A 17,003-nucleotide genomic window follows, 5' to 3' on the forward strand; every position below is an offset into this window, starting at 1 on the left:
TGTGTGTGTGTGTGTGTGTGTGTGTGTGTGTGTGTGTGTGTGTGTGTACACAGTTCTTGTCTATTGACATGTGATAACATGCCTAGGTACCCTGAGAGTAAAAATGTATGCACTTAAACCTCTAAAATTCTTAGAGTCAAGTGATGTTTATGGGGGTTGTCGATACCCAAAAACTAAAACTAAAACTTCTGTAAATGTTCAGATATAAATGTTTTTATTTTCTCAGATGCAGGGATGATATGAGAGCCATACCCAAGCTATATGAATATGCTGCTTGGGCTAAGCCCAGAGCATTTCTTTCTCTGTTGTAGCTATCCTTAGGCTAGGCCTGGGAGCTTCTAGCCTCTGCACAATCTACTCTTCTGTAAACCTGAACCATGAAGGCTGTAGCTTCCAGGCTCTCTGCTAACCAAGGCCTGGAATGTTTCAGCCTCTAAAACTACTGTTGAATAAACTCACCCTTTTTACCTTCTTCTGAACACTCTCTGGCTGGTGCAACTGAGTTTTTCTGGCCCAAACTCCTCTATAAAGGGTTCAATCTGACTTCTCTCTTGGCTTCTGACTGAATTCCTCTTCTTGGCCTCAAACTAACTCCAGCAGTATGTTCTAATCTTCTGGCTGTGAGTCCAGGTAAATTTACACACACACAGCCTACTTCTACTACACTCTTCTGCATAGTTTTCTCTACTCTCTCTACCTTCTGTGCTCTCTTGAATCACCTCTCTTTCCTGTGCTCTTCTCATCAAAGTTGGTCATATCCTTTCTCTGACTCATTCTGTCAGATCTTTCTGGGATTCATCATTCTGTCCTTCATTTAAATGTCACTTTCAATGTGCTTCTATAATCTAACCTTACTTTTATTGTTTGGGATTAAAGATGTGTACTAAGGTTGTGTCTGCATTCCAGCCAGATCATATTTTTTGATATGGTCTCTTGCTAGAGCCATGCTGCCATGTTGCTGGATTAAAATTCCTGTATAAAACATCACAACTCTCAAAGAAAATAAGAGATAGTTTATCTGGAGCCGTTTTTTGAGTGAGCAGAGTTTGAGAACACCAGTTTAGGTTATGCCAAATTCCATGTTCTAACATGGAAGCAGTTTTGTAAACTTGTGGGTTTTGGAAAAAGAAAGTTTTAAATCAAGGCCAGTTTAAAATTCTTTGATGGGTACATTAGAGAAGTGGTTACAAGATAAGGGAAGATTTTCTGTAGACCCAAGAAGTTTCTGATGACTTACTTAGCTTAGGGGTTAGTGGAAGCTAATGGTCTGCTGTGTTAATAGGTTCCAAAGGTTTTTATTATTGACAAGATGTTATTTAAGACACAGAGGTGGACAGAGAATAGCTGTTCTGGAGGGCTAGAACTAGCCCAAGATAAGCCAATTAGTCTTTGGACCTGCAGCATTCTAATCCTTCCACACCACTGAAATTCTAACCAGTCCATCAGTCTCTACAGACACAGCTTCTTTTGGAATTTTCATTCACAGAATGTATATAGATATAGATGTATATTGCTGATATTAGCCACATTACTCCTCAGGATTTTGAATAGTCTTACCAATGTTCCCCATGTAAATTAAACTTAGTACATATCAGAAAAAAAAAAAAAAACCCCAAGATTACATAGTGAATTTCAGAAAGAAATAAGTGATTCCTATTCTTATCAGCAGAACAAATATGAGGATGCTGTGCTATTTAGCTCTAGGAATGAATCCTCAGAAAATAAATAAAGGAAAATTCTGCATTTGTCTTAGAGGAATAGAACTTGAAGATATCTAGGGTCAGGAACCTAGCTAAGTAGTCTAAGCTTCGTATCTCTCCTATAATTACAGTAAAGCTATCCTTAGGGTATTAGTTTTCTCAAGTGTCACTTGGATCAAAGGATCTGCCTCTGAACTCACTTGCTTAGCTGTTGATAGGAGGCTTCAGTTCCTTACCAAATCAGGCTTTCCCCAGACTTGCTTTAACATTGTTTCTTCTAGGCTAGAGTAAATAACCAAATGTTCTTATCAATGTTGGGAACTACAGTAACCTTGAGAAATGAGATAATAACAGTGTTGATGTAATGCACAGATCATTTGGGAGCTATCTGTTGCCATTGTATATTGCAAAACAATCTTATTAGTTTGTGCCAGTAGTCTAATGAGATAAAAACGCTGCAAATCAGTTGATTCTTGGTGATACATGTATGACTCAGCTTATGTGCTCATGCCCAACTTTTGTAAATTGCAGATCTCAGGTGTTCACTATGAGGTCTTAGACTTCTTCAAATAAATATCAGAATTGGGGTATGGGAGATTACTTTTTTTGTCTTGTCTCACTAGTATTATTGCTAATATTTTTGTTTATACTTTATTTTTATAATGAATAGTGTATTGATTCACTTTTATATAGTTATAATTATTTACTTTTTAAACATAATTATCTATTACTAGGAAAGACTTTAAGCAGAAATATTTTAACACAAATATCCAGTTTAATAATGATTTTTATTTCGTAGGTTTTACAACCTTGTGACTTGTTTTATCAGGCTACTCAAACAGGTACAGATCCACAAATGATTGATATATCAGTAAAGTCTCTTACACTAAAGGTAAGTTAAACCATAAACATTAAAATTGATTTGGTGATAGGTCTGTCTTAGCCACTTAAGAAGCTAAAGTATAAGAATTGTGAGTTTCAGTCCTATCTGAAGTACAGAGCACTGAGCTCTCAGCCAGCCTGCACAACTCATGAAACCCCATCTAACCAGCACCACTGCCAGCTTTAAAAGGATGGAGCTCATTGGTAAAGCACTGTGTAGCATTTACTGGGCCTACGTTATGCCCTTGGCTCACAAATGAATAGTTTTGGAAGTATATGTATTAAATTTATTAAATACTGTTAATGTAAACTTATGGTGAATGCTAAATTTTATTAACATATGACTGTTTTATAGTTGATTTCTAGTATACATATAATTGTAGTCATATTTAATTGGTTTAATAGTAACTATAGACTTACAAATATTTTCCCAAACTTACCTAAATCAGGCTTTCCCTAGTCTTGCTTTAACATCGTTTCTTCTAGGCTAGAGTAATAACCAAATGTTCTCACCAATGTTGGGAACTACAGTAACGTTGAGAAATGAGGTAATAGCAGTGTATATCTATTATCTACAGTGCATTCCTAGTTCAGCCTTAATTCTTCACGTTCATTCAGCAAATGTATATAATCCATTTTTAAATTTTGTTTTTTCATTTAGGTTTCACCAGTTATCATAAATACCATAATCACTATTACTTCAGCACTTTACACAACTAAGGAAACCATCCCAGAAGAAAACACTTCTTCTATAGCACATTTATGGGACAAGAAGGATACAAAGAGTCTAAAAATGTGGTTTCTTGAAGAACCAAATGAAACAGAAAAAGTAACTCCTGCAAATGAATTGATGCTGAAAGGAGAGACACTGAACTTGAATATCGATTCTATTTTTATAGTTCTTGAGGCTGGAATTGGTCATAGGACAGTGCCAATGCTATTGGCAAAGTCACGCTTTTGTGGGGAAAGTGAAAACTGGAGTACTTTAATAAATCTTCACTGTCAGCTTGAGCTAGAGGTAAGCATGTCTAGACTTTTTTAGGTTTTGTAATACTTCATATAGAATATTCTGGGATCCTGGATCACTATTTAAATTGAGTGTACTGTAAATACTGATACTGGCTTTAAATCTTGTAGAAGAAAGGTTACAGGTTTATCACCTTGATATTTTATCTCTCTCTATATATGATATTATAAAGATGTTATATATTCTATGTACATATAATATATTCAGTACATGACTCAAACTCTGAAATCCTGGGGAAGGCAGGGAAGCTCATCATGATGCCACCAACACACTGCATCTTGAATCATATGGTACCTGCCGTGGAGGGATTTTAGTTATGGGTGGTAGATTGGCAAGTTTTCAAGTGTCAGTAATATGTGATGGATGAACGCAGGACTTGCTGCTTGGTCTAGGATGACACTAAGGAAAGCTGCTTTACAGAGGGTCCCAAGTCTGCAGGAAGGGTCAGTGGGTAAAGGAACTTACCACCATGCTGACAACCAGAATTCAATTCCCCAGACCCTTGTGGTAGAAAAAGAAAGAACTGGTTAGGACAACTGCTAGTTGTCCTATTACTGAAATGTGTACACATGTAAATAAATAAGTGGAAAGGGGGGTTCTGTTTTACTAAAATGTGGAAGTAAAATTTCATCTCCAAAGGTAAGCCAGGTGAAGAAAGTACAGAAAGATTATGTATAGCAAACTGTGATTGACATGAAAAAGGTTTTTTATATAGAACAAATAGCACAGTCAAAAGGCATGGTGGTGAGAAGTAGCATTAAAAAAATCATTTTAGATAGTTAGAATGCTTTATTTAAAAAACTAAAAATTCTCTTTTTAGGTTCACTATTATAACGAAATGTTTGGTGTTTGGGAACCTTTACTAGAACCTTTGGAAATTGATCAAACAGACGATTTTAGACCATGGAATCTTGGGATCAAGGTATGTACGTGTATATTATTCTCTTAAAGTTTACAGCAAAATTGGTAATGTGTAGTTTCCCCATATGTCCTCTGCTTCCAGCATATTTATAACTTCATTTTTAACAGCCTCAATCAAAGTATATTTGAAGTCCGAAAAACAGTTTAGAAGAAAAAGCTTTCCAAAGTTTTTGAAGCCATCCATACTACATTATACACTTTATCTCATTTGTTTGTTTGTTTGCAAGTGGTTGTTTTGCCTGTATCTATGTTTGTACACCATATGCTTGCCTGGTGTTCACAGAGACTAGAAATGGTCATCAGATCCCCTGAGTCTGGAGTCACAGGCCATTGTGAGATACCATGTGGGTGCTAAGAGTCAAACCCAGGTCCTCTGCAAGTGCATTTAGCCACTGAGCCACTGCTCCAGCCCCATATGAGCCCAAAAATGTTATAGACTTTCCTAAAGTAAAAATAGTGGCCTGCAAAGTAACAGAGATCTCATTCTTCACTTACTGCAGCCATGATCTTTTAGGTTGTGGTCAATCCCAAATTTCCTTTGTTCTGTGAGTGGGCTGACTGACGCTCTCTTTTCTTCCCTCCCTCCCTCCCTTCAGCCTTCCATCTTTCTCCCTTAGCTCTACCTTCCTCTTTCTTCCTCTCTACTATTCCTTCCTCTCTACAGTCCATTGAAGATTATATGTCATTTGCTTGAAATATATTGTGATTTTATATAATCTTAAGACTCAGTGCCTTTAAATAGGTGAAATTGTGCTTGTGAAGCAAGGAATTATCTAATTACAGATGTTTCTACCTAATGATGACCTCAACTTGTAGACAAATCTAGTAAGGTAAAATATCTCTGAATTCAAGGCTAGCCTTGTCTACAGGGTGGATTCCAGGCCAGGCAGGGCTACAGAGAGGAACCTTGTCTTGAAAAGCTGAAGTAAATGAAAATAATATCAGCTACATATCTAGGTTGGCATGTCTACCATATGTATTTAAACTATTTAATTCTCTGGGTGGTTATACCAGATGAAGGATTTCAATTAACTATTTTCATTGGTAGTTTTTAGATTAGACTATACATGAGCAATGAGTCTCTGAATTCCGGAAAGAAGTAAAAAATACTTACAAATTTTGGCCACATGGCATTTCTCTGCTACGTTTATGTAACTGTGGTAGTCCCTAGTTCTGTTTCTATTACCAGGACCAATACACTAAACTGCTGTTCACGACTTTGTAGTGAAGTGTAAGCTTTTGGTTTACCTGCAGATTCCATCAATACTTAGTAACTTTCAAAGTTTTTCTTTCTTCTAAATTATTGCATTGGATAGAATTTGTTTTCCTTTAATATTTCCTTCTCTCAGCTTTATGGCATTACTTGGCATGTCCAAGAAATTTCACCGGCAGTATGACCCATGGAATTTATAGCTCTTTCTGTAATGGTGTTTGCTTTTACTTTACAGATAAGTTATACTCCTAAAAACAAATTCTTTTCTTTTATGTCTAATTTTAATTTATCATTTTAGATGAAAAAGAAAGCAAAACAGGCCATTGTTGAGTCAGAAAGTGAAGAAGAAAACTACAAAGTCCCAGAATATACAACTGCCATAAGTTTTTATTCTAAAGACCAGTTAAACATTACATTATCCAAATGTGGCCTAGTGATGTTAAATAATTTAGTCGAGGTAAGAAAAAATATTTGAACCTTTAAATATTGACCCTTAATTGAGTAAAGTTGTTGTATATCTAATTATATTTCTTATGTGCTTGGCCCACATTTTATTTTCTCCAAATTTTTCCTGTAAGGCATTTACCGAAGCTGCAACTGGATCTTCAGCTGTCTTCCTTAGGGATCTAGCACCATTTATGATTTTAAATTCTCTTGGACTTACTGTCTCTGTTTCACCAAGTGATTCTTTCAATGTACTCAACCTTCCTATGGCAAAATCCTATGAGCTGAAAAATGAAGAGAGTTTAAGTATGGATTATGTACGAACTAAGGACAACGACCACTTCAGTGCAATGACCAGCCTAAGCAGCAAACTCTTCTTCATCCTTCTTAGTAAGTGTTATATTTCCTTTCTGGAGCTTTGAGAAGTTATCTGTAAAGGAAATTTTACTCATATATAGTACCTTCTTAGCATGTTTATTTTAAGCAGTATGTTTTCTAATACATTGCCACTATATTAATTACCTTTCTGTTACTGAGGTAAAACACTGTGACCAAAGCAACTTACAGAAGAAAGACTTTGTTTGGCTTGAAGGTTCCAGAGGGTTAGAGTCTATGATGGCAGAGTAGAGTCAACAGGAATAGTGATTGGACTAGCAAGGGCAGTGTTCCCATCTTGAACTGCAAGTAGGAAGCAGAGAAGAAAATGAGAATGGTGGGAGGCTTTGAAACCTCAAAGCCCACTCCAGTGATGCACTTCCTCAAAAAGGCTGCACATCCTAATCTTCCTAAACAGCTCAGCCAAATAGGAACCAAATATTCAAATGCCAGAACCTGTGGAGGACAGTCTCATTCAAACCACCACAGGGACATTATTTTCCTTTCGAGTATGTTATCAAAATAGGTGACTTCTTAAAATAATCCCTTAATACTGATTATATTTAGACTTTTTCATTTAGGAGACAATCATCTGGTATTTAACATGCATTTAAAACTAGTACATCATAAATTCTGATTAACTCTAGAACATCTGTATTTAATTTAGCACCTGCTAACCACTCTGCTGCTGATAAGATCCCTTTAACAAAAGTGGGACGCCGTCTGTACACTGTAAGACACAGAGAATCTGGAGTTGAAAGATCTATTGTTTGCCAAATTGACACAGTTGAAGGAAGTAAGAAGGTAACAATTCGCTCACCAGTGCAGGTATGAAGTAAGGAATCCGTAGAAGTTCTTTTTATGCATATGTCTGAAGTGGGCTGGGACTGTGGCTCAGTTAGTAGAATGCCTGCCTTGAATGTAGGAAGCCCTGAGTTGATCCCCGATCAACACCACAAACACACATATGATATGTTTCTAATCCCAGCACCCAGGAGATCGGCAGGAGGGATCGTCCTTGTCTACTCAGTTTGATGCCAGCCTGGGATATATGAAACCTATTTCAGAAAAAAGAAAAGAGAAATATTCAAGTTCCTTATTGCTAAAAGAATACAAACTGTTGTAGAAAGACAGCCGATGATAAGATTATCATCAGTAAATACTCCTATGACATGAGCTGTGGAGCATCATCATTTCTTACAGAACTGCTTTATACAATGTTTTTAGCATTTTGTCAAAATATTTTTTATATTTTGCTTTGTCTTTATAGCACAGTTATATTTTTAATAGTAAAACTATCAAAGAAATTTTAGACATACTGAGATTTATACAGTAAATACCATATGAAGTTATAGTTTTTGACATAAAGATACGGTTAACGAACCTTCATAGCTGTTAAGATAATGAAAGTATTTACCACTCAGAAACTCCATTGTCTCCCTAGACATCCCTTCCTATACATCCATTTAGCTCATTATACATTAGTTATACAGTCTTGAATTTTATATAGGCATAATAAAGACTAGAATTTGGCCTTTTCATACTTCTCAGTGAAAGCTATATATTCTGCTGAGAATACTACATTTTCATTTTGAGTGAGTCTATATATATAGAGGTGAGGTTTGGGGTTCAAAGTTTCCATTTGGTTATCCAATTGCTGCAACCCACATAATCTTTTCCCCTTATCCTCATTGGCCTAAAATATTAGTGGTCTATTTATGAATTCTGTTCTTCATTAATCTGTTTATTTTTATGCCAGTACCATACTCTCTTGATTACTCTCCGATTCCAAGTTATAAATCCTGGTATCTCACCTTATTTTTTTTTCCTGAATTCTTTTAACTAATGTAAGTATTTTCCTTTTTAAAAATAAAATGGGCTTCTTATTAAATTTTTATTTTTGATTTCCCACTACTATTATTTAGAAAACAGGTTATTATACCATTCATATATAGTTTTCTACTTATTAGACTCATGCTTGTTCTAGTAGATTTTAATAATTATTATACTTGCAAAAAAAAAGGACTTTTTTCGTTTTGTTTTGTTTTGTTTTTTTGTTTTTGTTTTTGTTTTTCAGACAGGATTTCTCTGTGTAGCCCTGGCTGTCCTGCACTCACTTTGTAAACCAGGCTGGCCTTGAGCTCACAGAGATCCACCTGCCTATACCTCTGCTGGGATTAAAGGCATGTGCTACCATGCCTGGCTTCGTACCATTTTGTTAATGTGATAAGTGACCTAGATTTTCAGACATTAATCCACAATATTCCTAATATAAATCTTTGTCTTAAAATTTTTAAGTTTCTAGAGTACTGTTAGATTTGGTTTGCTAAAAACATGTTTAGAACTTTTGCATTTATATTCATAAAAGATGTTGGTCTAATGTTTTAATGTCTTTAGAAGTTTTAAACTACAGTTTGACTTGATCTAAGAAATTGGTTCTTAAGATTATACTGTTACTTAAGTGAGTACTTAGCACTAATTCTGAAGTGTTGGGAAATTTTTCCAATAGGTGAATTTAGTTTTTAGTTATTTATAATTCCTTATTTTAACATGTATAAATTTATAATGACTGTAAGTCACAGACTTTATTTGAAGTAATTCAGCTATTTAAATATTTTTGTTTATGTATTTTTAATAATACAGTGTTTGTATTAGTCCTTTGAGAATTTCATATAGTGTATTTGATCACATTCATCCCCACTCCTCTGCCGCAGCCCTTCCCAGACCCAGCCCTTCTCATGCCTGCACCCCGTGCATCTTTTTTTTAAGAGACTGCCTAGCAGCAGAGGGTCTGAACATCTGGTTCTTAAAATATTTCTGCTCTTTTCCTGAGCCTTAAGTAGACATTGTGTTATGTATTAATTAGAGGCAGGCATTCCACAGGTCAGTTGGTCTCTACATTTTGATCAGTTTGTTGCTTTCTGCACTTATGTCTGTCTGCTACAAAAAGAAGCCACTTTGATGAGGAGTGGGAGCTACATGTATCTGGATATAAAGACAAGCATTAAGATGGAGTTAGAAAAGTGGAAATAATAGGCTTTAAGTAACCTTTAACTTCCATGGTCTTAGCCAGCTATCGGTAGTTGGCTAAGTTTACAGTGCCAGGCATGAATTTCTTTCTATAGAGAAAGCCTTAGTCCAGTTAGGTAGCTGATGGTTAACCCCAGTATATAAGTGCCACCATTATATAACATCATACCTTTCAAAATTTCTTGGCAGTCTCATCGTTGTGGATAAGGAAGGTAGGAATATTGACTTGATTTTTTTTTTTCCCCCTTGGCAAGTAGGATGGCTCTTCCTATACTGTGAAAGCTAATCTTTAGAAGGCTTCAAGATCAGTTCCAGGTTTAATCCTCCAAGTTTTATGTCTAAAGTGTGCAGTGTTTGGCAAAAGGACCTTACCTATTTTTGGAAGGCACCAAGGGCAATAACAATACTCTGTATGCTTTAAGGGCTCCATTGTACTTGCCTCACCTACATAAAAAAGCCTTCTTATGCCTGGCACTGGGATTTTTGTAAGTCTATAATTTTGAAGGGAACATTGTCTCCTGTGTGTGTGTGTTTTCATAATTTTAAGTTAGCATAAAAATAATACCCTATGGCTTTTTTAAATATATAATCATCTATTACACCGCAAATCTTTTCCTTTTCTTATTCTGGTTTGTTTTTTCTTGTTTTTGGTTTTGTTTTTTGAGACAAGATTTCTGTGTGTAGCCTTGGCTGGCCTGGAACTTATTCTGTAGACCAAGCTGTCCTCAAACTCAGAGACCTACCAGCCTGCTTCTGCCTCCAGAATGCCACCACTGACTGGCAGACATTTCCTATTTAACAAAAGGATACCACAATGTATTATAAATAAGCAAAATACAACAGAGATTATTATTAAAATAATCCTTATTATTGACAGTGATAATTTACTACATGTATCATTTTAAAATGTTATAGAATATGAATTTCTTGTATTTAGTAGTCAGGAAAAATAACGTCAAGGGTAAAATTTACTTGTGGTCACCAGCTAGTAAGTAATAGTGTCAAGATTTGGTTTCAGGGTTTTTATCTCTTTAGGAATAGATTTCTTTTTAGTGTAAATGTTGACTTTGTTACGCTGGTGTGGATAGTCATAAGTATAGGAATTATTCAGTAGAATGACACATTACAGCTGTATTTTTTATTAGTTTATAAAGGTTAGAAAATTTACATCCACCATTTCAGAGACTGGGTAGTCTGAGTAGAGGCACCAGCCCCAGTGCTTGATGAGAACTGCTGTTAAATGCTCTGCTTCCAAGACAGTAATTTGCAGTCGGTCCTCATCAGTAAAAGTCAAGAAGCAAGAGAGTGTGAACATGCACCTTTACATGGAACATGCTGTGATATGACTGTGTTTGAACTCTTAGTTCCTAAATGGTGGCACTGTTGGGAAGGTTATGAACATCTTAGGAAGTGTAGTCTCTCTGGAGAAAATTGGTCACAGCGGACAAGACCTTGAACTTTTATATCTTGAGAATCACTTTCTTACTGTAGCAGTGTAACTAGCCCCCTCAAGCTTCTGCAACCATGCCTTTCTCACCACGATGTGCAGTGCATCCTCCCAGCAAAAAACAAAATAAACCTTCCTCCTTTAAGTTGCTTCTTGTCAAGTTATTCAGTCACACACACACTCATACTCACACACACACACATACAACAGCAAAATAATAAAATGGGAAGAGCTGCACGGTGTGAGTATATGTAAGTTATGTGTCTGTGCAAGTGTGCTGTGAGAGTGCTTATATATGTGTGTGTGTGTGTGTGTGCTTATATATATTGCTCTGTTATTTCATTTTCTTAGAATTAATCACCTTTTTTCAGTGCTATTGTCTTTCCTTTTTAATTTTTAAAATTGTTATCTATGTGTACTGGTGGTTTTTCTGTATCATATCTGTATACCATTTGCATGCCTGGTGCCCACAGAGGCCAGAAGAGGCATTGGAGGCCCTGGGACTGGAGTTCCAGGTGGTTATGAACTGCCATATGGGTGCTGGAATGAAACAGTAGTCCCTGTGAGAGGAGTGAGCGCTACTAGCTACTAGATCAGAGTGCTAGCTGTTTATATCATCTGCTTATAACCAGCATTTTCCAAATTAAATCTGGTAAGAAAACAGACAGACCGAAGCCTTGGTATCTAGCTGTACACTTTAAATAATATTGGGCTCTTAGACTGTACTTATTTGCATCAGCAGTTAGTTGAGTATAAAATTTAGTTAATGTTGTTATCAGCAGAAATGTGATTGTAAAATTGAAATAGGATTTTATTGTTTTAATTATTTGAAATTGCTCATTTTTATGAATTGAACCATTTTCACTTTATTATTATTATTGTTATTAATACTATTACTATATTTACAATTTATTCACTTTGTATCCCAGTTGTAGCCCCTCTCTCATCTCCTCCCAGTCCCACCCTCCTTCTCTCTTTCTCCCCTATTCCTCTTCCCTAGTGCACTGACAGGGGAAGTCCTCCTCCCTGACTGTCTGACCCTAGCCTATCATGTCCCATCAGGACTTCCTGGATGCTCTTCCTCTGTGAGCTGGATAGGTTGCCCTAACAGAGAGAAGTGATCAAGGAGCAGGCAACCAAGTTCATGTCTGTGTGTGGTCTTTGGTAGATGCCTCAGTCTCAACAGTTCCCCCATGGGCTCTTTTTTTTTTGTTTGTTTGTTTGTTTGTTTTTGTTTTTTGGCTTTGTTGATCTCATTGTGTGCCTCCTGCCCCCTCTGTGTCCTTTTATTTCCCCCTTTTTCTATAAGACCTCTAGGATAAACCTACTAAAATCTATACACCTAAAGAAACTAATAAAGGGGGAGGACTCTGGCTAAAATGCCCAATCCTCATTCAAAAAGGTAAAGAGGATGGACATCAGAAGAAGGAGAAAACAGGGAATGGGACAGGAGCCTGCCACAGAGGACCACTGAAAGACTCTACCCAACAAAGGGTATCAAAGCAGATGCTGAGATGTCGCGCGCGGCCTTTGTCGATAAGGACAACGCAACAACTGAGGATTTCTTTAGCAGCAAGTTTATTGAACAGCTCTTTCTTGTAGATGGTGAAGGACCCAAACCCCGGGTTGTGCTCTGCTTAAATAGCCAGCAGCGCAACCTGTCCGTTTGTAATTGGTGCTCTGTTCAAGTCTTTATAAGCATATGGCTGGCAATTGGAGTGCAGCCTAAACCCTCATTAGCATAAAGCTGCGCATGCGTAAACTGCAGGGCGGCGCAGGCAAGAAGCGCGAAAATGCTGGCAAGAAGAACCAGGAAGCAGGAAGCCGGCGCCATCTTGTAATGGCGGGAGCGGCTCCCGACATCTCCCCCTTTTATATATATTAAAGGCCATCTCAATCAGAAAAATAACATACCATGAGGTTATCGATCAGCCTGTTGAGCCAACAGCGTCAGCGATCAAGGAGTTTACACAGTGTAAGAGACCCTCTGCACCTTGAGTCCCGTGTAATGGGAACCTGAGCCCTGGGAGGTGCAGAAGTCTGTCTTGAACAGCATCCTGGTGCAATGGGAACCTGTGCCCGTCAGGAGTGCTACAAGTTTAGACAGTGTCTCAACGACTGAGCATGTTAAGCCAAACTTGGGGAGATGCTCCCTGTTCCACAGCCAGCATAGCCCGCACCATGGCCACATTTTTAAGATGTTGCTGTCTCTTAAAACGGCAGAGCAACCAAAAACAGAGGAACAGCCCCGCGAGCATAAACTGGCATTGGTCGTGGGAATGTTGATAGGATCCCCCAGCGGATCTCCTGGGTCTCCACCTCCAGGTTCATCTGCACTCCGCTTCTTGATCCTTGCAGAAAAGTACCGCGGTTTCGCACTGCTGGCTTGAATCCTCCTCCGACGAGCAGTCGGGGGTCCTTCGAGTCGTTCCTCCGCCCAGGGTTCGGCAGGTTTCCCGGGTTTCGGCACCACTTGTCGCGCGCGGCCTTTGCCGATAAGGATGACGCAACAACCGAGGATTTCTTCAGCAGCAAGTTTATTGAACAGCTCTTTCTTGCAGATGGTGAAGGACCCAAACCCCGGGTTGTGCTCTGCTTAAATAGCCAGCAGCGCGACCTGTCCGTCTGTAATTGGTGCTCTGTTCAAGTCTTCATAAGCATATGGCTGGCAATTGGAGTGCAGCCTAAACCCTCATTAGCATAAAGCTGCGCATGCGTAAACTGCAGGGCGGCGCAGGCAAGAAGCGCGAAAATGCTGGCAAGAAGAACCAGGAAGCAGGAAGCCGGCGCCATCTTGTAATGGCGGGAGCGGCTCCCGACACTGAGACTTATGGCCAACCTTTGGGCAGAGTTCAGGGAATCTTACGAAAGAAGTGGGAAATAGTAAGACCTGGAGAGGACAGGAGCTCCACAAGTTGAGCAACAGAACCAAAAAATCTGAGCACAGGGGTCTTTTCTGAGACTGATACTCCAACCAAGGACATTGTTGGAGATAACCTAGAACCCCTGCACAGATGTAGCCTATGGCAGTTCAGTGTCCAAGTAGGTTCCATAGTAATGGGAACAGGGACTGTCTCTGACATGAACTGATTGGCCTGCTGTTTGATCACCTCCCCCTGAGCAGGGAGCATCCTTACCAGGCCTTACAGAGGAAGACAGTGGAACCACTCCTGATGAGACCTGGTAGACTAGGATCAGAAAAAAGGAAAGGAAGACTTCCCCATCAGTGGACTTGGGGAGGGGCATCCATGGAAAAGGGGGTGGGACAGTGAGATTGGGAGGGGAGGAGAAAGGGGACTATGGGAGGATACAAAGTAAATAAAGTGTAATTAATAAAAAAATGAAAATTTAAAAAGAGCAGGTAAAACTAAAGCCTACTGTTCTGTTTTCCTGTTAGTCTAGAGGAAATGTGGTTAATTTGGCTATATATTGTATATGTATATTTCTATCCTTTTGTTTTTTTCAAGTCTTTGTTTATCTGTTTGTTTTGGTGACAGGTTCTTTTCTTTTAATGATTTTTTTATTCTTATTTTATGTGCATTGGTGTTTTGCCTGCATGTATGTGAAAGTGTTGGATCTCCTGGAACTGGAGCAACAGACACTTGGGAGCTGCCTTGTGGGTGCTGGGAATTCACCTGTGTCCCTTGGAAGAGTAGCCAGTGCTCTTTACCACTGAGCCATCTCTCCACTCCTGGTGATAAGTTCTTACTCTGTGGCCTCAATTGGCTTCAAATGTGACTGGTTGCTCAGTCTTGAGATGGCATGTTTGAGTCACCACCCCTGATTTCCTCATGTCTTTAAAACTATTTCATGTGCACATTAAGTACACGTTATGTTTTGTTTTGAATTGTGATGTTACTATATTCCATCATATGTGAAAAAAATTTAGTGAGTATGGTGAACATGACACTTTATGCATGTGTGTAAGTATTTGTTTAAGTATATAATTTAAAAATATTGCTATGACTCAGAAAATGTGGATTTTCCTTTTTAATTTGTTTTTTGCAAAAAGTTATTTTATCTATTACCCAATCAGCGGTCTCTGAGCATTTTTGTTCTCACTGTGTGTTCGTATTTTTGCTGTTTGCTGTTGAGCTCCATGCCTTGTTCATAGAAGGCTATAGTCCCAGTTTGGAGGCACATGACTTTTAACCTTTTATTTTCAAGGTTTCTGGGTGTTGTTTATTTGGGTGGGGGGATGCCAGTTTTGTTGTGAAAAGTTTGCCTGCGGATAATTTGTGTTTTCTCGCTTTCTAGAAACATTGAATATCTCTCTCTCTCTCTCTCTCTATTTGTTAGTAGTTAGCTTTTTCTTCTGGGGATTTTCTGTTTATCCTATTTCTTTTTCATTGTGCTGTTTTTAATGATTTTCAAGTTTTGTGTGTGTACTGTTCTAGACCTTTTGTTAACTGTATTACTGACATTTCCCAGTCTGACATGGCATGCTTTATTTTGACATACTTACCTTGCTGTTCATTTTTGACTTGTTGTTCATTTTTGAAGCCATTCAAATGTAATGTATGTAGTGTATCTTAATCATACTGTATTCCTCCTTCTGTCCACCTCCCTCTGCCCGTTTCCCCAGCATATCTCCTCTCCCACTTAATGTCATTTATTTTTAAAGTCCACTAACTCCAGTAAATGAATGGAGAAGCTGCCAGTATCCCCTCTTCAAAGAACAATGACTCCCCTCCTGACCAGTAGCTGCTGAGCTGTGTACTTGTTGTGAGCCCCTTCTTCATCCACGCTGACTTTTAAAACTGTTCTGACCTTGTATAAGTACGCGCGGTGTGAGTTCATGTCCCCAGGCCAGCATTTCCCAGTACTCCTCTCTTCCTCCAGTTCTTAGAGTCTTTCTACCTTCCACAGTGTTCTGAACCTTGGGGGAACCATGTGTGTGCGTGCATGCATGTGCACGTTTTCCCTGGTTGGGTCTTTGACACTTTCATACATCTATACAGAATATTTTGATTATTGTAACTCTCACTCTCTCTGTTCTCCCTTCCTCTCCTCATATACATCCTCTTCCAGACAAACTTTCCTCACATTCATGCAGGGTTTTTTGTTGCAGACAGTCACTCCATTCGTTTAATTAAACTAGGATCTTGTACATAAAAAATGTATATATTCATCTGTTCTATAAGCCAAAATAAGCTATAGTATTGGTTTTAATGTAATTTTTATTTATTCTTTTAAGAATTTCATGTGTATATAACTTATTTTGATACATATTTATCCCATACTTCTTCTTCAAATGCTCCCTAAACATCCTCCCCTTACATCCCTTTCCCAATTTCATGTGCCCATTTTTTTAAAAGCACAGTGAGTCCAATTAATTCTGCCCTTAATGTGCTTCTGTGTAGGGCCATCCTTTGGAACATGAGCAACTTACCAGGGGCAACACTTCTGACGAAAACTGACTCTCCCTCCCCAAGCAGCCACCAGTGGCAAAAGCTCCCCAGCTGGAGTGGTGTCTTATGCATCCCTCCCTCATCTATGTTGGGTTGTTGGCTGGCTTAAAGTTATTTTCCTATTAAAAAAAAAAAAAAAAACAAATAGTTTCCTTTCATTCTTAAAGATAAACAATTGTATGTTTATTTTTAGTTTATATGACCAAGCTGAATAGTGCCTGATAGTTTCTATGTTAAGATATGTAGGTGGACATACTTTTAAAATACCTTCTCTTATATTAATATTAAATATATTTTCTTCCAGATTAAGAACCATTTTTCAATCCCAATTTCCATTTTTGAAGGAAATACTTTATTGGGAACTGCTTCACCTGAAAATGAATTCAATATACCATTAGCATCTTACCGGTGAGTTCTTTTATCTTTTTATTTGCCCCAAACTGTTTTAGAGAATGTTCAGTTTCAGATTCAATGTAGATTTTGCCTTTAAATTATGAAACTTTCATCCATTCTACACTCCTAAATATCACATCCAGCCTTGATTTCAAGGTAC

General features: G+C 38.0%; 1 protein-coding gene across 5 annotated transcripts in view; it reads left to right on the plus strand.

Annotated features, from left to right (window-relative positions):
* Vps13a (vacuolar protein sorting 13 homolog A) overlaps positions 1 to 17,003 on the plus strand; it is a 195,576-nt gene that overhangs the window by 111,610 nt on the left and 66,963 nt on the right. For all 5 annotated transcript variants that reach the window (XM_055614054.1, XM_055614056.1, XM_055614057.1 and 2 more), the window contains 7 exons: positions 2,500 to 2,592; positions 3,244 to 3,600; positions 4,430 to 4,531; positions 6,042 to 6,200; positions 6,322 to 6,577; positions 7,230 to 7,390; positions 16,755 to 16,858. In XM_055614054.1, coding sequence (XP_055470029.1) covers positions 2,500 to 2,592; positions 3,244 to 3,600; positions 4,430 to 4,531; positions 6,042 to 6,200; positions 6,322 to 6,577; positions 7,230 to 7,390; positions 16,755 to 16,858 — 1,232 coding nt within the window. The remainder of the gene's footprint in view (positions 1 to 2,499; positions 2,593 to 3,243; positions 3,601 to 4,429; positions 4,532 to 6,041; positions 6,201 to 6,321; positions 6,578 to 7,229; positions 7,391 to 16,754; positions 16,859 to 17,003) is intronic.

The sequence above is a fragment of the Psammomys obesus genome, unplaced genomic scaffold, assembly GCF_907164565.1.
Source record: "Psammomys obesus unplaced genomic scaffold, mPsaObe1.curated_primary_1811, whole genome shotgun sequence".
NCBI lineage: Eukaryota > Metazoa > Chordata > Mammalia > Rodentia > Muridae > Psammomys > Psammomys obesus.